Below are 21,872 nucleotides of genomic sequence, written 5' to 3' on the forward strand. Positions count from 1 at the left end.
AGGGATGCTTCAGCTGTGATTTCTGCATTGCAATGGGTTGGACCAGATGACCATTTGGGTCCTTTTCAACTCTATGATTCTACGGATGCCTTGGGTGTCAATGCTGGGCCTGGAAAAATTGCACAGATGTATGCTGAAAATAAGGGATGCGGGTGGCACTGTGGGTTAAACCACAGAGCCTAGGACTTGCTGATTAGAATCTCGGCGGTTCGAATCCCCGCAACGGGGTGAGCTCCCGTTGCTCAGTTCTAGCTCCTGCCAACCTTGCAGTTCGAAAGCACGTCAAAGTGCAAGTAGATAAATAGGTACCGCTCTGGCGGGAAGGTAAACGGCGTTTCCGTGCGCTGCTCTGGTTCGCCAGAAGCGGCTTAGTCATGCTGGCCACATGACCTGGAAGCTCTACGCCGGCTCCCTTGGCCAATAAAGCGAGATGCGTGCCGCAACCCCAGAGTCGGCCACGACTGGACCTAACGGTCAGGGGTCCCTTTACCTTTATGCTGAAAATAGGCAATACCTGTAAGATGGTGACAGGGGGTACTAGCGGAGGAGGGAAATGGGCTCCTTAGAGATGCAATTTTTTCCCAGGCTGCTGAGTCACCACGCCGTAATTTGAGACGGTCCTCCCTTCCTCCCTCGAGCCCCCACCCGCCTGCTTGCTAAGAGGAAAGGAGCCAGGTACGATAAACAAGAGATGGAGCTGGCGCACACCTGGGCCCTGCTGATTATGGTGTAATCAGATTTGAAATGCTTCTGCAGAGCTCCTGGAAAAGGCACCCCGATTTCACAGCCACGCAGGCCAAGGTGAAGGGAAATCTTTGGGATCGATTGGCGTCCAAATTAAGTATGGGGCGGGGGGGGGGATCGATCTCCATCTAATTCCGCCACTGCCCCCCACCCCACCCTGAAAAGCAACCCAGATGGAAATGAACTTTTTTATTTTTTTAAAAAAAAACCACTGAAGCAAATGAAACGTTTAATAGGGACAGGAGCGGCCAAAGCGGAAGATGATCGTAAAGAAGAGGATTAGCAAAGACGCAACAATCCGGTCTGCAGAAGGACTGGGCAGGGCAGGGGGGCAGGGAGAAGGGAGGCAGGAGGGGGGGGGACAGGAAGGGGGGGATAGAAAGCAGCCCCCTGTTCCTGAGCTCCTCTTCAGCAGCCCTGTGCACCTCTCCACCGCTGCCCCTCCCTCACTGCATCCCCCTACCACCACCTTGGCAGATAAAAAGCGTGAGAGAGGAAATTGAGAGTGGGAAATCAGGGCTGAGTTGGGGGGGGGCGGAGCGGAGAGAACTGCTTAGCGCACCTCATCTCAGCAGGTGAGGGGGGTGGAGATTTAGCTTAAACCGTGGATTAACTCACTGGGTGCTGCGGATGGGGGGGGGGGCATTTTTAAAGTGTGCCGATAATAGCAGAGTGGGAGATTCAGGAGCTGCACTCCAGGAGGGGGGGGGCGTGAGCAGGGAGAGAGTTTGCAGAGTTGATGAAACACACTTTCCGGGGAATCGGTCTCCCCGGAGCCTTAAGAAGAAAGAGGAGGAACCTTGAGTAGAGTATTCTTAACCTGTATTTTAAATTGTACCCCCCCCCCAAATTATGTTTTTATTGTAATTTTACTGGTGTTAGCCGCCCTGAGCCTGGCTCTGGCCGGGGAGGGCGGGGTATAAATAAAAAAATATTATTATTATCAATATGAGATAATCAGGAAATTCTAGGAAGTAATAAACTAGGCCTAGGGATTAAAAAAAAAGATCTGTTATAGTGAACATTATGGATTGGAACATAAAGCAAAGATAAGAAGTTTGTAATTGAAAGAAGGTATTTGTGTTGGAAAGTTGGAAACTGTTAAATATGTAATACAATGAAATCAGATTGAGGGGTGTCGAGTCATTTAGCAATGTAATATAACCAGGATACAAGAAGAAACAATTCTTTTTTTTAATTATTTTTTGTTGTTATGTGTTTTTTTTGTTGTGTTATGTGTAATGTTTTTCTTTTGTGTTAATGTCTATGTTCTATAAGAGAAAATTAATTTTTTGGGGGAAATTATTATTATTATTAGTAGTAGTAGTAGTAGTAGTAGTATCACGAACAACAAGACTCCTGTCCAGGTTGAGAAGAAAGCTGCACTTCCCATAATACTCAGTGGCCTCTTTCATGTTGCTACTTCTGTGCAGGAGTGTAGGACTGTTCTGAAGAAGCGTTTTCCATGACAGAGACCCCCTTAAGTCTGCCAGCAGGACACTGTAACTTATTAGCACGAAGCTCCAAGCAGGCAGGCCCTGAGCAATGGACCGCAGTTCTTCTAACACAAGAAGAGCCTGGTGGATGAGGCCAAGGGCCCCTCAAGCCCAACATCCTGTCCTCGCAGCTGCCAACCAGATGCCCCGGAGGAAACCCGCAAATAGGAGCAGAGAGGGCTACCGAAGGAGCTGCCATCCGCTTGCCCTTTTGCCTGCCCCATCCCCATATAACGGGACCCGAAGGGATGTGTTAGCTTGTAAGATCAGCGTCTTCACTTGTTTAGCCATGAGTAGAACTCGCTGTGCCTTCCAATCTTACTTTGCCTAGGCATTGCACTGATCTGAACATTAAAGGCTTTGGAAGAAAATGTACTCAGGTGTTTGATTTCTTTGTCCCGTAAGGGCCAGGACATGGATGGGCCTTCACAAAATAACGTTTGGGGCAGAAGGTTAAAACTGCATCCATTTTATAAATATATCTTTGGTTCAATATATGGAGGAGTTAACGTTGTTCACACTCGACCTGAGCCTTGGCCAACTAATTTCTGTCCAGATAAAAAAAGATCTAAATACTGCTTTTAAAACATGCATAGACCTGAGCTCTGAAGAACTTCCAGGGGAAGAGGCAGCCATAAAGGAGAAGCTATTATCAAGGCCATCTCTCTGTGAAGTCTGAACTTAGGAACTGGCAGCAGAGTTTTAGACGTCTGGGAAATGCTAGAGAGGTATTAACAGATAACTACCAACCTGGTTATTGAATTGGATTTATAGCACTCCTCACTCCCCAGTACAATATACCTGGGTTTTTATGGATGGATTTTTAAGAGTGTGATGCATTCCACACAGTGCTAGGGAAAGGATGGGACACAGGTAGAGAAAAGTTTGAATAAATGCTATGGTCTGTTTCCTTGTCCTTGAACTTAAAAGGGAAAAGCTAACACATGAACTAGACCTCTGTTTTCCTGTTATGTATTTTTCACATCGGAAGTGAGAGCTGGACCAAAAAGAAGGCTGATCGCCAAATAATTGATGCTTTTGAATTATGGTCCTGGAGGAGACTCTTGAGAGTCCCATGGACTGCAAGAAGATCAAAACTCTCCATTCTGAAGGAAATCAGCCCTGAGTGCTCACTGGAAGGACAGATCGTGAAGCTGAGGCTCCAATACTTTGACCACCTCATGAGAAGAGAAGACTCCCTGGAAAAGACCCTGATGTTGGGAAAGATGGAGGGCACAAGGAGAAGGGGATGACAGAGGACGAGATGGTGGGACAGTGTTCTGGAAGGTAGCAGCATGAGTTTGACCAAACTGCAGGAGGCAGTGGAAGACAGGAGTGCCTGGCATGCTCTGGTCCATGGGGTCACGAAGAGGCAGACACGACTAAACGACTAAACAACAACAAACAACAAAACTTTTCATGTCCTACCTGCCACTGTTCAAAACGGAGATTTTAAAATAATTGGAATTCCTGAATTGCATTTATTCCAATAAGATTCCCAAACAGATGCTCAAAGTAAAGTAGATCTGAGTCTTAATGTGGTTACTCCATTTGTAAACTTTCCAGTTTGAAGATTTTCTTCTGAGTTCTGGAAAATAAGCCAAGGTTCCTTGCAAGAACTTAAATATTGAGCTATTGAGCCACTCAGGATTAGTGAAGTTTCTCTTTGTGAGCTTGCAAAGAAGCCAATATTTTATAAGGGGCTGTGACTTAATCCAGGGTGGGGTAACCAGTGTGGTTCCCTCCAGATGGGAGCCAGGGTGCTGTAGTGGTTAAGAGCGGTAGACTCGTAATCTGGTGAACCAGGTTCGCTTCCCCACTCCTCCACATGCAGCTGCTGGGTGACCTTGGGCTAGTCACACTTCTCTGAAGTCTCTCAGCCTCACTCACCTCACAGAGTATTTGTTATGAGGGAGGAAGGGAAAGGAGATTGTTAGCCGCTTTGAGACTCCTTAAGGTAAAGGTAAAGGTACCCCTGCCCGTACGGGCATGTCTTGAAAGACTCTAGGGTTGTGTGCCCATCTCACTCAAAGAGGCCAAGGGCCAGCGCTGTCCGAAGACACTTCCGGGTCACGTGGCCAGCGTGACATCGCTGCTCTGGCGAGCCAGAGCCGCACACAGAAACGCCGTTTACCTTCCCGCTAGTAAGCGGTCCCTATTTATCTACTTGCACCCGGGAGTGCTTTTGAACTGCTAGGTTGGCAGGCGCTGGGACCGAACAGCGGGAGCGCAGCCCGCCGCGGGGATTCGAACCGCCGACCTTTCGATCGGCAAGCCCTAGGCACTGAGGCTTTAACCCACAGCGCCACCCGCGTCCCTACTGAGACTCCTTAGGGTAGTGATAAAGCGGGATATCAAATCCAAACTCTTCTTCTTCTTCAGATGCTGTTGGACTCCAACTCTCATCAGTCCCAGCCAGCATGGCCAGTGGCCAGGGATGTGGATGGGAGTTGTAGTCCGACAACATCCAGAGAGCAACATCTCAGCTACTCCTGACTCCTGATTGAGGAGATCAAATCCCACAAGGCTAACTTTAATTAGCAGCAGATGAGCTAAGCTATCTTGCCAAGTACCTTGCACGGACCTAGCAAACCTCAGCTCTGAGATGGTTGAACTTGATAACAAAAAGCACCATTATGGAAACCCAAGCCACACTTAGCAGAACAAAGATAGTTGGGATCTGGGACGATGTCACAGTGTCGGCTGCCTCCCACTCCAACTGGGAGCAGCTCTGCCCTCACCTGTGCCAGTATCCAAGACCAGGAAGCTGTCCCATAGCCTACCTGCTCTGGCGTGACTCCTGCTAGCAATTTCACCGCTCCTGGCTGGAGAGCTGGACGTTTTGGCAAGCTTGTTAGCAGACACCCTGTACATGACTCCTCCGATGCAGCGCAGATCTTTGTTCCTCCAGTGGTGCTGCAAAGCCTGGAACTTGCTCCCTGTGGGAGAGTTGCGGGTGCTATTCAGTACCAGAGACCTGCAAAGACAAAATAATACATTCAAGGTAAGCAACTGGGACCTTTGCTCACAGCCTGCCATGTTCTTTTAGGACTATCCAACAGGGTTATCCAACAGAAACAAGAGTTTAAATGCTAGCAGGGTTGTTATTCCAATGTGAAAAGTGGTCTGCCTGACCTGTCCCTGGCATTTCCTTCCACTTGTCTCAAACAAGTGAAGCAGAAAAATATCCAAGGTTTACTCCAGACTCACCCAAGCCTCTGCAATGAGCATGCATTCTGGGACAGAAGCAAACTCAACAGTGCTTTGCTTGCTCTGCTTGATTCGATCTGCTTCCAGGAGCCAGGCTTCCAAGAGAGGTAGAACTTTTCTAGACCAGCAATGTCCACTTGGACCGGCAGCAGCTCCCAAAGGCCTCTGCAGCCCTCCCCCCCCCCCCCCCGTGTGCCTAAGTCCCTTCAAAGCACCTCTCTCTCTCTCTCTCTCTCTGCAAACATTTCAATGACTGCGCAAGTTAAGTCAGTATTACCACCAGAATGCACATAGGGGAAGGGGATGGGATGTGGAGCAGAGCATCTTTACTTATATTTTTCCACTGGAGCTTTTGCATAACCTAAGTTGATTAGGAGCAAGGAATTGATGCTAACTGCAAATAAATTATCTGGCAACCTTGTCAGTTTCCAAGTTTTTAGGTTCACTCAATGAAAGCAAAATAAGCATGCTAAACTAGTTCATTCTCTAGGACATTGGGAAATTCTCCAATGCAGACAATTTTCTTTTGCAAAATTACCCCAATTTGTATCGGGAAAACTCTTCAGAAATCTTCAATTCAACCTTTTCTGGGAAACCCGCGTCCCAGGGAAGGGAGCCGTTACAGGTGAGAGGCAAGGGCTTATCATAGAATCATAGAATCATAGAGTTGGAAGAGACCACAAGGGTCATCGAGTCCAACCCCCTGCCAAGCAGGGAACACCATCAGAGCACTCCTGACATATGGTTGTCAAGCCTCTGCTTAAAGACCTCCAAAGAAGGAGACTCCACCACACTCCTTGGCAGCAAATTCCACTGTCAAACAGCTCTTACTATCAGGAAGTTCTTCCTCATGTTTAGGTGGAATCTTCTTTCTTGCAGTTTGGATCCATTGCTCGGTGTCCGCTTCTCTGGAGCAGCAGAAAACAACCTTTCTCCCTCCTCTAGGTGACATCCTTTTATATATTTGAACATGGCTATCATATCACCCCTTAACCTCCTCTTCTCCAGGCTAAACATGCCCAGCTCCCTTAGCTTGTTAAGGCATTCCAGAAAGTTCATGGCAGAAGCAAGAGGATTAGACAAATCATTGGATGATAAAACTATCAGTGGCTACAAGTCATGATGGCTATGCTCTCCATCCTATCAGAGGCAGAATCACAAGTGGAAAGAGCACTGTAGCACTCAGATCCTGCTTGCAAGCTTCCACTGTGGACTAGAAACTTGTTTTCTTCTTTTAACATGAAATTTCCTTGCCAAATTCTGGGTCCTCCGGGCAACTCTGCCAAGACGCAGCTTGCTGCATGGGCTGACTCTGCATCTGTAACTATTCCCACTCGCATTCGGAGTTCTGCACATCCACCATTAGGCCAGGAGCCATTCCAACCAAATCAAATCTGCTCCAGTATCAGCTGCCTTAACTATTTAGCGCTAATCCAAACAGTAATTTGTTTATGCAAATGAGAGATCTAATTTTGAATTAGCACAAAACTATGGCTCATAATGCTATTAGCGGAAACTATATAAACCGCGGCACTGACTGAAGAATGGGTGTAAATTAGGGAGCTGCTCTCCTATCAGCAGAAAGCAAAAGCCGGAGGAGCATTACCTTTAAATGAAGGCAAGCGCGGCACACAAAAAGGGGGAATTGCAAAATGTAATCATTGCATTTATTAGTGCTTAGCATGACAAGTTTATTCTAATATGGTTGTTGCCATTGGCTACCGGCCTTGATGTATTGTGCCTGAGAGTTCCCACAGATGGGGCAAGAAGAAGGTTGGTCCGTTAACCGGTTTGCGCAAAGCAATCAAGGGAGGAGGAGGAAGACTCTGCTGTATAGCCTGATCAAAAGGCTATTCCGTGAAACATCGCCGGGGGGGGGGACGACCCATGTATTTATATCAAAGCGCTTATGTGACCTAGGAAAAAAGGACTCTGCGTGGATTCAGGTGTAGCAGACATTTGGAAATAGACACCAAAAATCTGATTGCAGGGACACAGTGAAACTATTCCTATTTCCCCCCGGGCATTTAAAATTGGGCTGTCGCAACGGACGCCACTGTTGCTCCTGCATACTTCACTGTGAACTGAGGTCCTACACACCCTTGTGGTAGAAAAGAGATTGTAGCATGTATTAGTCCGTAAAAAGCAAGCCACCAGCAAGGTCTCCCCCAACGTATTTCTAGGAGTCAATCTTTAGTGCATGGCTGAATGGCTCTGAGGTGTTTGGAACATGGGGCTTCCTTCAGCATTTAAAGCCCTAAATGGTGTGATTGGCAGCCAGTGTAGTTGGACTAGGATCAGTGTAATATGCTCAAACCGACTTGAGCAACCTGACCACTGAGTTCTGCACCGGCTGAAGTTTCCGAACTGTCCTCAGAGGCAGCCCCACATATAATGCATTGCAGTAACCTAACTTAGAGGTTACCAGAGCACAGACGACAAAAGTTAGGCTTTCTCTGTCCAGATAGGGATGCAGCTGGGCCACCAGCAAAAGCTGATGGAAGGCACTCCGGGCCACTGAGGCCACCTGTATATAGGACAGTATATATAGGACAGTACAGTGGTACCTCGGGTTACATATGCTTCAGGTTACAGACGCTTCAGGTTACACACTCCGCTAACCTAGAAATAATACCTCAGGTTAAGAACTTTGCTTCAGGATGAGAACAGAAATCGTGCTCCGGCGGCAGCGGGAGGCCCCATTAGCTAAAGTGGTGCTTCAGGTTAAGAACAGTTTCAGGTTAAGAATGGACCTCCAGAACGAATTAAGTTCTTAACCTGAGGTACCACTGTATATAGATCACCCAAATAAGCGAAACAAAGGCAAGGCACCCACCCTCTTCCGTCCAAGGCGCGTCCACCCCCTTTCTGCCTCTCGTGCCCCATTCCTTTGCAGATTAGATGTCTTGTGCTCCAACTGCACTCTGCTTCTGTTTGCGTTAGAGACTGCTGAGCTTTACTACTTCGGCCTCTAATCCAGACACCTGCGCTCAGCGGTTTTCCGAAACATTTCCGAATGAAGACTCATTAACGCCAGCCACCCCGAGGTGGTTGCTGCAACCGCTTCTCCTTGCTTAGCGCACGCTGAAAGGTAAAAAGGCTGCCTGGTCTGCTGAAAGCTCCATCTGGTAGGGCTCCGACACACCACAGCTGTGATTAACACTGAACAAGGCAGGGAAGCCGCTCTTTTTTATATCGGGAGCTGCCGCTGCAGGCATGAAAACCAAACCACAGGTTAGAGAGAGATCAAACAGCAAGCGAGAAACTTCGAGGAAGCAGATCACATCCTGGCCAAAGAACAAAAGCGGCTATATTCCATTCTGACCATGGTCTAACTGGTGTGGAAATAAATGTGACTGCCTTATTGTAGAGGTGCCCAAGCACTCTCAGTGATGATGGGGTTTTTCTGGGTCAGACAAAGGGTCCACTTAGCCCTGTTTTCCACTACAGCCAACCAGGTGCTGCCGAGACCACATAACACCGGTCCTGAAAAACCTACATTGGCTCCCAGTATGTTTCTGAGCACAATTCAAAGTGTTGGTGTTGACCTTTAAAGCCCTAAATGGCCTTGGCTCAGTATCCTTGAAGAAGCGTCTCCACCCCCATCGTTCTACCCAGACACTGAGGTCCAGCACCAAGGGCCTTCTGGCAGATCCCTTACTGCGAGAAGAGAGGCTACAAGGAACCAGGCAGAGGGCCTTCTCGGTAGTGGCACCCGCCCTGTGGAACACCCTCCCATCAGATGTCAAAGAAATAAACAACTATCTGACATTTAGAAGACATCTGAAGGCAGCCCTGTTTAAGGAAGTTTTAAGTGACTGATGTTTTAATGTATTTTTAATCTTTTGTTTGAAGCTGCCCAGAGTGGCTGGAGAAACCCAGCCAGATGGGTGGGGTATAAATAATAAACTATTATTATTATTAAAAGGTAAAGGTACCCCTGACCGTTAGGTCCAGTTGTAGACAACTCTGGGGTTGCACGCTCATCTCGCTCTATAGGCCAAGGGAGCCAGCGTTTGTCCGCAGACAGTTTCTGGGTCATGTGGCCAACGCCGTTTACCTTCCTGCCGGAGTGGTACCTATTTATCTACTTGTACTTGATGTGCTTTTGAACTGCTACGTGGGCAGGAGCTGGGACTGAACAATGGGAGCTCACCCCATCGCGGGGATTCAAACCGCTGACCTTCCGAACGGCAAGCCCTAGGCTCAGTGGTTTAGACCACAGTGCCACCCGCATCATCATCATCATCATTATTATTATTATTATTATTATTATGGAGCCCCCAAGTACAGCATAAATGCAACAACCCTGCCCTTTAGGAGGAAGTGCCTTAGCTCAGTAGTAAATCATCTGAATTGCGAGCCAAAGATCACAGGTTCAATCCCTGATCTCCAAGTATGAATAGAATCCTAGAATTTGTAGAGCTGGAAGAGACCTTGAGGTCATCTAGTCCAACCCCCTGCAAGGCAGGAAACCTTTGCCCAACGTGGGGCTCAAACACATGACCCTGAGATTGAGAGTCTCATGCTCTACTGACTGAGCCACAGAGAGAGACTCCTTCCTGAAATCCTGGAGAGCAGCTCATATGTTTGCTCTCTGTATGTTTGCTCAGCTGGCAGATACTGTTTTTCTCTCTCTAAATGCTGGACTATTATTAACTTGTCGGTCGCTTTTTTGAAAAATGAATTATGCAAAGTGACCATCGAAAATCACCACAGACTCTTTGGGGTGCTGAGACGAGTATTGTGACATTTAAAAGGTTATGTTGGTATTTTATGTTTCTAAAATGAGTAAACCGGAGTCCACCGCCAGCGCAAGGATAAATAAATGCTTATCAAAAAGACCTGCCGTGCCTTCTGATCCCATTCTTGGCTGTTACTGCTTTAAGCCAGAAGAGGGTGGACTCACTTGATCAGTACACAGAAGGCTGTACTTATTTCAGAGAGGAGCAAAATGTTGTTTAACTGCTACTGGTCTTGCGATTCCTAGATTACCTGCTTTTTGTGGCAAATGCTCACAGTTTGAAGAACAATCCTACCCAACCCCCATTTTTCCTAGGGGTGTTGTTGGTGTGTTGTTGTTTTTTTGCTTCGGCTGGGGAGGGCAGGATATAAATATTATTATTACTATTATTATTATTATTATTATTATTATTATTATTATTAGTGGGGGGGGCGTCTGTCCTGGAGACCACCGTCTACCCCAGTGGTATCCAAACGTTTTTCAAATAGGGCCAGATTTGATGAAGTGAAGGGCCATGGGGGCCAAGAAATTGTTGACATTTTTTAAGGATTTTACCCCAAAGATGTTGAGCTTTTCTTAGGGTTGGAGTTGTTGAGCTTCTTTTAGGATTGAAGTTGGTGAGGGGTTTTTTTAGGATTTTACCCCAGGAAATAAACTGGGGCCGGATTAAACTGACCAGCGGGCCGGATTAGGCCCCCAAAACGGACTTTGGACATGCCTGGTCTACCCCCTGCCGCCCCCAAGCACAGATCTGCCCCTAGCAGATTTCCAAAATGGGGTCTCACAGAAGCGGGACAAGGACGGGAAACAAATTCCCCGAGAGGCTCCACAATCTGGCCTCTGAACTATGCCATTCTGGAGTCAGCATAGCTAATCCCTCGCCAAGCAGAATTTTATGGGTGGGGAAATTTAAAAAAAATTAAGAACCATTGGGGTGGGAAGATCTCCTACCACCTCCTGCCCTGGCTAACCAGTAGGGCTTTGGAAGTTGAATCATAGAATTGTAGAGTTGGAAGGGACCACCCCCTGCAATGAAGGAACCTTTTCACCAAACACGGGGTTCAAACCCACATTCATAGAATCATAGAGTTGGAGGAGACCACAAGGGCCATCGAGTCCAACCCCCTGCCAAGCAGGAAACACCATCAGAGCACTCCTGACATATGGCTGTCAAGCCTCTGCTTCAAGACCTCCAAAGAAGGAGACTCCACCACACTCCTTGGCAGCAAATTCCACTGTCGGACAGCTCTAACTACCCTTCCTAATGTTTAGGTGGAATCTTCTTTCTTGTAGTTTGGATCCATTGCTCGTTGTCCGCTTCTCTGGAGCAGCAGAAAACAACCTTTCTCCCTCCTCTATGTGACATCCTTTTATATATTTGAACATGGCTATCATATCACCCCTTAACCTCCTCTTCTCCAGGCTAAACATGCCCAGCTCCCTTAGCCGTTCCTCATAAGGCATCGTTTCCAGGCCTTTGACCATTTTGGTTGCCCTCCTCTGGACACGTTCCAGCTTGTCAGTGTCCTTCTTGAACTGTGGTGCCCAGAACTGGACACAGTACTCCAGGTGAGGTCTGACCAGAGCAGAATACAGTGGCACTATTACTTCCCTTGATCTAGATGCTATACTCCTATTGATGCAGCCCAGCATTGGATTGGCTTTTTTAGCTGCCGCGTCACACTGTTGGCTCATGTCAAGTTTGTGGTCAACCAAGACTCCTAGATCCTTACATTCCTGAGATTAAAAGTCTCATGCTCCACAGACTGAGCTATCCCAGTAGCGGGTCGCCTGGCCCTGTTAGGCTTGCTGAGCCAGTTGTGGGCCTCTGCCGGGAGAAGTCTTGGGGTGCCAGCGAACCCTGCCAGCGAGTCGCCCACAGCCAAACTGAACTGCCAAGAGCTAAACTGGAAGGCATTTCCCCAGCCGTTAGAAATTGGGATTGTTTGCATGACACCCACCGTGAAACATGCCTTTTAGCATCTATTTATTGGAAACATCTGTCCTCACGTATCTCTGAGCCAGACTTTCTCAACCTTGGGTCCCCAGATGTTGTTGGACTACAACTCCCATCATCCCTAGCTAGCAAGACCAGTGATCTGGGATGAAGGGAGTTGTAGTCCAACAACATCTGGGGACCCAAGGCTGCGTCTTGGCTGAGAATATTGGTGGTAGCTGTGGATGAGGTCTCCACCATTTGGTTTTAAATTGGATAACATATATTTTTTTTCCTGTACTTACGACTTATGGTAAGCTACACTTCCAAGCCCCAAAGGGAGCCGCCCAAGTACAGTGGTACCTCGGGTTAAGAACCTAATTCGTTCCGGAGGTCCGTTCTTAACCTGAAACTGTCCTTTACCTGAGATACCACTTTAGCTAATGGGGCCTCCCGCTGCTGCTGCGCCACCACTGCACGATTTCTGTTCTCATCCTGAAGCAAAGTTCTTAACCCGTGGTACTATTTCTGGGTTAGCGGAGTCTGTAACCTGAAGTGTATGTAACCCGAGGTACCACTGTAACTTACAAAATGATTTGAAATAATACTAATAATGAACAACGTAAGACCACATAAAACAGGAAGTCAGCAGCATTAGCAACAAATGAAAACAGACACCAAACAGCTGCACAGCCCAGATTCTGCAAAAAAACAATCCAACCCCATCTTCTTGCATAGAACAGGTTTCCACCACTCACTGAATGCCAGCTAGTCCCTCTGCTTTTAAAGAGGGGGTGCAGGTGGAAAAGGGCCTCGGAGGTTAATCTTGAGTGCACAAGTAGGCATGTGAGGAGCAAGGTGCTCTTGCACCCAGATCACTTCGGGTTTTAAAAGGTAAACATCACAGCACTTGGAACTCTGCCTAGAAACAAATCCGTAGCCAGCGCAAACGGAAGCATGTCAGAGCAGCCGGCTCCAGGGAGAAGCTTGGCTGCTGCATTTTGGTACCCTCTGAAAGTTTCCAAGTACTTCCCAGAGACAGCCCTGGTAACGACTGTGTTACAGCATTTTATCCAGTTAGCAGCAGGAATGACTATGGCCATTTTTATTTTTTTAAAATATTAAGAACAGCAACTGGTATTCAGAAATACTGCTGTTTCCAGCTGTGGAAGCTAATTGCCCTTGATAGCCTTACCCTCAATGAATTTGCCTAATCGTTTTGTATAGTCATGTAAGTCGATGACCATCACTGCCTACTGTGGCGGAGAGTTCCATAGCTTAACTATGTTCTGTGTAAAGTAGTGCTTTCTGTTGTTGTTGTTGTTGTTTTGAAATGGATAATACTTTATTTAGAATTCAACAATAACAAAGGGAAAACCCACAGCAGTTGCTACATCAATTCATTACAATTAACCCATTTTAACAATATATAAACAGTAATAGAAAAATTACTCAACATCACTTTTAACTCACTGAAGTTTTCATATTACACTTTTATCTCTTTCTCTCTTTCTTAACATATCAAAAAGAGAAAGATTAAGAAAGGAGACACAAAAAAGAAAAGAGAAGAAGAAGAAAAAGGGGGAGTGAGAGGAAGGGAAAAGAGGAAAACAAAACAAAACAAAACAAACACATTTGGCTTCCAATTAGACTCACTGTATTATTATTTCTAGGGACGCGGGTGGCGCTGTGGGTAAAACCTCAGTGCCTAGGACTTGCCGATCATTTGGTCGGCGGTTCGAATCCCCGCGGCAGAGTGAGCTCCCGTCGTTCAGTCCCAGCTCCTGCCCACCTAGCAGTTCGAAAACACAATTAAGTGCAAGGAAATAAATAGGGACTGCTTTATAGCGGGAAGGCAAACGGCGTTTCCGTGTGCTGCGCTGGTGCTGGCTCACCAGCTGCAGCTTCGTCACGCTGGCCAAGTGACCCGGAAGTGTCTTCGGATGGCGCCGGCTCACGGCCTCTAGAGTGAGATGAGCACGCAACCCTAGAGTCGGACACGACTGGCCTGTACGGGCAGGGGTACCTTTACCTTTACCTTTACCTTTAACCTATTATTATTTCTACAATTTTTTCACACACAACAAATATAATGTTTTTTGATAGCTGACGAAAACAAATGTGTGTAAGAAGTGCTTTCTGAATCGCCGAACATTCAGCTTTACTGGGTGCCCACAAGTTCCAGTAAAAGGAGCTTGCTCAGTCACACCCCTATCCTAAAGAAGCGAACACCTGTTTGCATCATGAGTTCTCAATTAACCAATTTCCCTTAGCGCTGGCCCTGAGAGCCTGATGAGGAACATCTGCTTTCAGATTCATTATTCCGAATATCTAGCGGCTTCTAACATAAACTAACAAATTAGACTTAGGGGAGACTGTTTCTCCACAGGACCTGCCCCTGGTTTTCTTTTTCTTTTTTAACTTTCAAAAACCCTTCAGGTTGCAAACACTGTTCTTTGCCCTGCGCTACAGCTGCCCAGAATTGTGGTCAAGGCATTTTTGCTTTCTCTTTCGGAGGAAGAACACGTGCAGTCCTGCCAGCGCAGTCCACGCAGAGCCCAAGCTGCGTGAAGTCTCCGCCGTATTATTATCGGACATCTATCACGTTGGAAAAACCACGCTAAGAGAAGCCTCTTGCAAACTGTGCTTATTTTTCTCCTGCGTTAGCAGCAAATGGAGTGCCTTGCCTGGAGCTGAAGTGGAAACGGTCGCCGCAGGTAATTCTCAACTGGATTCTCACTCACAGAGACATGCGCGCACCGCAGCCGCTTCCTTCAAGCTGGAACTGAGCGTTTAAAGCACATTAATCTAAGTGGCGAACACCCGTGGTCCCCAGCCAGGTTTTCCTGGCTAGTAACCGGGTTAACGTGGCAGATTGACAATCGCTGAAAGAGCTCTTTATATGTGCAACTGACAACAACCACATCTAGGCAGACAAGCGGAAGGAGGGTTGTATGATGAAGGGGAAACAGTTTCAGTTGCCGTAAGAGTGCTCTCTTTCCAAAACTCAGCGTGCAAAGAATTGCAGGAAATGACGGCTCGGAAATCCTTGGGGTTTTTGCTTAGTCCACTGTTCACACAGAGTTCTCAGTCAAACAGTGGCTTGGAAGATATGTGGCAGCTCCCAGGGACTCGCTCCTCTGCAGTGGTTTTTGCTGCTGAATCACACTGAGCTAAACTATGGCTTGGTTTAGTGCAGGGATCTGCAACCCGCGGCTCCGGAGCCACATGTGGCTCTTTTACACCTTTGCCGCGGCTCCGGGGCGGATATTAGTGAGGGGAGGAAGCGCATTGTGCGCCCTGACACTCCCCACTGTGGTGGGCGCTGTACTGGCTGTGACATCGCATGGGGGCAGTGCGTGCATTAGCCACGCACCGTCCCGACGTCACCTTCCCGCCCGCCCGCTACATTGTAAGGGGCATGTACGCTGGTCACTGTTTTGAAGGGGAGTGAAGAACACACACAAAAAGGTAACTTGTTAATTTAACGTTTATTTCTATGAGGAGGAGCAATTCTGAGGGGTCAAACAAAGAAATAATTTTAAAAAGTGACAAAAAAGTTATTTTTATAATGACGAGTTTTGCGGCTCCCAGTTGTTTTTTCTTCGGAAACGGGTCCAAGTGGCTCTTTTTGCCTTAAAGGTTGCAGACTCCTGGTTTAGTGTGACGTGTGAACCAGGCCACTGTGGTAGAGAACAGAAAATGTCTAGGCAAGATGTATGCTGGCTCTGCTGAGACAGCCCAGCTCCATCAGGTCTCCCCCTCCCCTCAAAGGGGATCTGAGGGCACCCATCCCAGGAGTGGGAGACAACTGAGAAGCAGCGCTTCCTCCATGGCCACTTTCTGCCCCTGAACTGCACCAGCCGGTCAAAAAAGGAACAATTGTCTAGAAACTGGAGTGCCATTTTTTAGGTTGTAAGTCTGCAGGTTGGGGCTGGTCTTGTCTTGACTGTGTGTAAGCTACTCTGGGAGATCTTTTGGGGGTGAAAAGCACTGTACAAATGCTCTAAATGAAATCATAGAATTCTAGAGTTGGAAGGGACCCCGTGGGTCATCTAGTCCAACCCCCTGCAATGCAGGAATCTCAGATAAGCATCCACGACAGATGGCCAGAATTCTGGCGTCCAGTGCTTCACCAAGTCAATTCCTTAGGGCTTCTAGTGGTGGTTTTCCTCTGCCATGCAAATAAAATAAAAAACCCAACCTTTGCATTCAGACTAAGGCGCAGTAAGAGGTAAAGGTAAAGGGGAACCCTGACCATTAGGTCCAGTCGTGACCGACTCTGGGGTTGTGGCACTCATCTCGCTTTATTGGCCGAGGGAGCCGGCGTACAGCTTCCGTATCATGTGGCCAGCATGACTAAGCCGCTTCTGGTGAACCAGAGCAGCGCACAGAAACGCCGTTTACCTTCCCGCCAGAGTGGTACCTATTTATCTACTTGCACTTTGAGGTGCTTTCGAACTGCTAGGTTGGCAGGAGCAGGGACCGAGCAATAGGAGCTCACGGGGATTCGAACCACTGACCTTTTGATCAGCAAGCCCTAGGCTCTGTGGTTTAACCCACAGCGCCACCTGCGTCCATGTAAGACGCAGTAGATTTGTGCAAATTATTCTGAGCACTGAAACTGAGGGCAGTTTAGCATATAGTCTGGACTTTCTCTCAGCACTCCTTTTAACAGAAGCACCTGGGCTGATATCTCGACAGATGAGGCACTGGTTGGCTTTATAAGCACAAAGTGAGTCATTTAGGGAAATGTACCATAGTGGACGCGTCTGCCATGAAACGGAAGCCCGTCCGTTTCTGACCCTAAGGGAGCTCATTATTTCCCTCTGGCTGAATACAAAATGTGCAGTCCGGGGTCTTGGTTTTCCCCTCGGCTACCCCACAGAGCAATTTACTCCTGTAATGCAAGAAGTCCTGACAAGTTCCAGTGGCCTTATTCAAAAAAAAAAAAAAAAAAAAAAAAAGGAGAGAGAGAGAGAGAGAAAAGAAGGAGGGAGGAACAAATCCACACTAAACGCACACCCAAGAGGTGTAAGTGATCCGCAGAAACTGATCCCTTTTGACGCCACCGTCTCTTCCTGTACCAAGGAGGAGGAAATAAGTGCTGATGAATGCTAACTATTGCATGAAAATCATGGGAGTTGGAAGGATAAATATTTAATGCCTGCAAAGCAGGTACCCACAAGGAGGAAAAAGTCGCAACCAGGAGCAGCTGCCAGGGAAGGTGGGCCGGAACGCCAGGCACAAGCGCCAGGGTCACGGGGCAAAATCACTGGCTCAGCCTCAACTTCCCATCTGCAACATAAAACCAAAGAGTTTGCCAGGATGGATAAGTGAATGAAATGCGCCTGCCCTGAGTCACCTTGCAAAGGTAAATTAAGCTAAGCAATTCGCATTATTGTTCTGTTTCTCGTTTCCCAGAAGGGCTGCTTGGTTTTTAAAAGCTGGACCGCCCATGCCTTTGCATGAAAAACAGCTCCGGGAACTCCTGCAAGTTGGGCAAGCATCCTGCCGCCTCCTTGTTTCGTGCAAAAAAAATGACCGTATTATGCAAACTGATTAAGACTAATCATTATACATCAAGGGTCTGGGAATTAAAAAACAATGCACCTAAAGACGAATGCCGTTATAGTCAAAAGTATACACGCAACATATTTTACTCAACGCATTATGTAAAAGTGCCGCTCAGCATGTTTTGCATCAAACACTCCATTCATATTTGTGATTCTGGATTGAGGAGTTGAGCCTTTGGAACTTGCTTTTTTGGGATGGGTTTGTTTTGGGGTTTTTTGCAAAGAAGGCAAAATCAGCAAGAAGTATAGGTGATGGGAAGCGGAAAATATTAGACACAAGCCCCTGAAATTCATTTCTACAAAGCAGAGGTTTTTCTCCAAGGACTGCACTCCTTTGGAGGTAATCTACTGAGGTTGAGTGCTGGCAGTGGGCACAACCACAACCACTCCACCCTCACTTGCTCTCTTAAGATCATAGCCAACATCAGCACTACTGGTCCTTCCTCTGCTGGCACTGGGTCTGTGGTCCCGATCCCTGGGCCCATAACCATTGTTAGGAGCATCCTACTCACGTATAGGACCCTGGTAGAGGCACATGCCCGACTGGCATGCTCTCTCCCTCCTGGTAGGTCTTTTGGGAGCTTCAAAAGCTTTCTTCATCCCGAAGCTTTCTTCATCACAGCGACTGACACCAAGAGGCATCAGCACACTTAGGGATCCGCAGTTTGCGTAACAGAACCGATAGCACAGCATTTTGGCTAATCTGCTTTATTTACATATAACACACTCGGAGCATTCTGCTTTAGCTCCTTCCTCTTTCTCATCAGACAGCAAAGAGAAAGGACAAAGGACAAAGTCCCACTTCACGGAACACAGTAACATAAACATCTTGTCTCCATCATTTCCCACACTGCAGAATGAAAACATCACTTAAAAAAAATTTTTTTACTATACTGCTGTAACCTGCCCTGGGACCTTGGTATTAGGCACAAAATTTGAGTGGGACATTGAGAAAGCGGACATTTGGTTTCCAAGAAAGGCTGAGAGGAAGTGAGACCCCAGAGCTGTCAATCTAAGGTGCTTCCTTGCCCTTCAGCTGCTTTTTAAGGATGGCCAGGCTGACACTGCATAATAATGAAGGCATTATTTAAAGACTATATGCTATTATTAGGAAAAATATGCCTAGACACTACCTTCATTTTCTCTTGGTTGCAGTTTCACCACAAAGTGTGCAAACCTCAAGCTAAAGGTAAGCCAAATCTCCCTACAGAAATTGAGGAGTAACTTATTTTTCACATTTAGCGATTTCAAAGAGCTAAGTGCACAAATACACATTCGTGCATGCACACACCCCCTCCAAAACACGCTTAACATCACATTTTATCAGTAATTTGAACGTATATATTTTGTGTAAACTGCTTAGAGATTTTCTTGATTAAGTGATATATTATATATATATATATATATATATATATATATATATATATATAGTTTTTATGGATCCAAACTACAAGAAAGAAGATTCCACCTAAACATGAGGAAGAACTTCCTGACAGTAAGAGCTGTTCGACAGTGGAATTTGCTGCCAAGGAGTGTGGTGGAGTCTCCTTCTTTGGAGGTCTTTAAGCAGAGGCTTGACAACCATATGTCAGGAGTGCTCTGATGGTGTTTCCTGCTTGGCAGGGGGTTGGACTCGATGGCCCTTGTGGTCTCTTCCAACTCTATGATTCTATATATATATATAATAATTTATACATATATATACATATACATATCTATATATCTATATCTATATCTATCTATCTATCTATATACACATCTCTCTCTCTCTCTCTCTCTCTCTTTCTCTCTCTCTCTATATATGTGATAATCCTGCTATATAACCCAATAAAATAAATCTTTGATCTTGGCAGCCATTTGAACCCCCGCAAAAAAACAGGACATAGAAAGCAGAAATCTGCCCATCTTTGGGAACACCGATGGGCCCGGGAGGGAGGGAACTTTTCCAGGCGGAAGGAGCTGAGGTTCTAGCTATCTGTGAATCTGGAGCCCCGAAACCAGGCCCTGTGGCCTGAGAAACGCTCCTTTCTGGAACAGTCAAAGTCAGCTAAGGGGGCAAACTCCCGAGCAGACCTGTAATCTGCTCCAATAACCTTTAGAGCTGTTTCCCCTGATGGAGACGGCAAGACGGGAGGCGAAAGGCGCCAGGAAGTTTCAGTACTGCTTCAGCAGTTTTCGTTTTCCCTCTCCCTCTCTTTCTAGCCTCCTTGCAAAGAAGAAGGGGGGGGGGGGGGAGACACAGCCCAGGCTGGTGCAGCAGAGATCAGGGGATCATTGAGCCAGAAGGCTGCAGGCGACCTCAGCCGGGATCACCACCACGCCAGGGAGCACGGAGGCCCAACGAATGGCGGCTCCATCCAAAGGGAGGAGAGAAAAGAAATCTCCAAACATCCTACGTATGTGACAGCGCGAGCCGGCCAATGGCGGGCTCAGAAATGGTACTGTGCCACTCACCGAGTGAATTAAAATCCACGCCAATCATTACTCTATCAGGCACTCCACTCTTTTTATCATCTAAGCACCCTGTGCGGCAGACAAGCGTGAAAGAGAACGAATCCATCCTATCAACGCAGTCGAAAAACACTTCATCATGGCCTTTTATCTTGCTTCGCCTTCCAAGTGCCGCTGTTTGGGCGCCAGGGAGAAAGACGTCGCACCAGCTGATTTCAGATCATTGCCAAGGAGCATCCATCCTTGGGGCGGGCTGGCAAGTGCGAGACAGGGTACGTGGTCCGCTGTGGGCACAGAAGGGTTTACAGCGTGGGAAATTTATCATGCATCGCGATATAGGCGCATGATGGCGTAATGGTTAGAGTGTTGGACTAGGACCTGGGAGACCTGGGTTCAAATGCTCCCTCAGCCATGAAGGTCACTGCCTCTCTGCTTAACATACCTCACAGGGTTGTGGGGATTAAGAAGAAGAAGAGTTTGGATTTGATATCCCGCTTTATCACTACCCTAAGGAGTCTCAAAGCTGCTAACATTCTCCTTTCCCTTCCTCTCCCACAACAAACACTCTGTGAGGTGAGTGGGGCTGAGAGACTTCAAGGAAGTGTGACTGGCCCAAGGTCACCCAGCAGCTGCATGTGGAGGAGCGGGGAATCGAACCCGGTTCACCAGATTACAAGTCCACCGCTCTTAACCACTACACCACACTGGTGAGGGGGAGGACCATGCATGCCAGCTTGATCTCCTTGGAAGAAAAAGTGCCGAAATGGACTTATGCATTGTTCACGCAAGCAGCAAACCTCATGGGTGGGCCCCTTCTAAACACAGCCACCTAGAAAATGTTTTCCATGTGGTTCGGCCAATTTCAAGCACATAATTGGCCAAACCCGGTGAAGGTAAAGGTAAAGGTAAAGGTAAAGGTAAAGGGACCCTTGACCATTAGGTCCAGTTGTGGCGAACTCTGGGGTTGCGGTGCTCATCTCGCTTTATTGGCCGAGGGAGCCAGCGTACAGCTTCCAGGTCATGTGGCCAGCATGTGGCGAGCCAGAGCAGTGCATGGAAACGCCATTTACCTTCCCGCTGGAGTGGTACCTATTGATCTACTTGCACTCTGACATGCTTTCGAACTGCTACATTGGCAGGAGCAGGGACCGAGCAACGGGAGCTCACCCCGTCGCGGGGATTCGAACTGCTAACCTTCTGATTGGCAAGTCCTAGGCTCTGTGGTTTAACCCACAGCGCCACCTGCGTCCCGGTGAAACCTCACAGTAAACTTCCTGCAATACTCTCAGGACTGCTTTAGAAGAAGCCACCGCTGGCTTGTGTGAACTGGGCCTCCGTTAACCACCGTTCTTGCTGGCTCTCGGAAAGAGGTTACGGGATAGCCGTTCCCAGTACACAAAACGTAAAACGAGAGGGGATGGTGCGATTGCAAAACGGAGCTAAAACAAAAGCCAAGCCGTCGCAAGGAGAGGAGTCGCGCTGGATTGATTCTTCAGGAGAAATTAAAGGTAATTCCAGCACACCTTTCTGGCGATGGAAGGAGCAGCTTCGGAATAATTGGCTGCGGAAGATCATTCATGCTCCGCACTCAATAGGATGGTGGCAATGGGAGGGGGGGGAGAGGAGGAAGGACTCCCATGCCTGGCTGAGCACAAAGCGTTTCCCCACAAAAGGGATGGGGGAAAGGGGAGGGGGCGCCTGGGGTTTCATTGTCC

General features: G+C 47.5%; 1 protein-coding gene across 1 annotated transcript in view; it reads right to left on the minus strand.

Annotated features, from left to right (window-relative positions):
* Window positions 1-21,872, minus strand: part of ZC3H3 (zinc finger CCCH-type containing 3) — a 268,495-nt gene that overhangs the window by 103,741 nt on the left and 142,882 nt on the right. The window contains exon 5 of the mRNA XM_083449010.1: window positions 5,024-5,217. Coding sequence (XP_083305136.1) covers window positions 5,024-5,217 — 194 coding nt within the window. The remainder of the gene's footprint in view (window positions 1-5,023; window positions 5,218-21,872) is intronic.

The sequence above is a fragment of the Podarcis tiliguerta genome, assembly GCF_965153285.1.
Source record: "Podarcis tiliguerta genome assembly, chromosome: 7".
NCBI classification, from domain to species: Eukaryota; Metazoa; Chordata; class Lepidosauria; order Squamata; family Lacertidae; genus Podarcis; species Podarcis tiliguerta.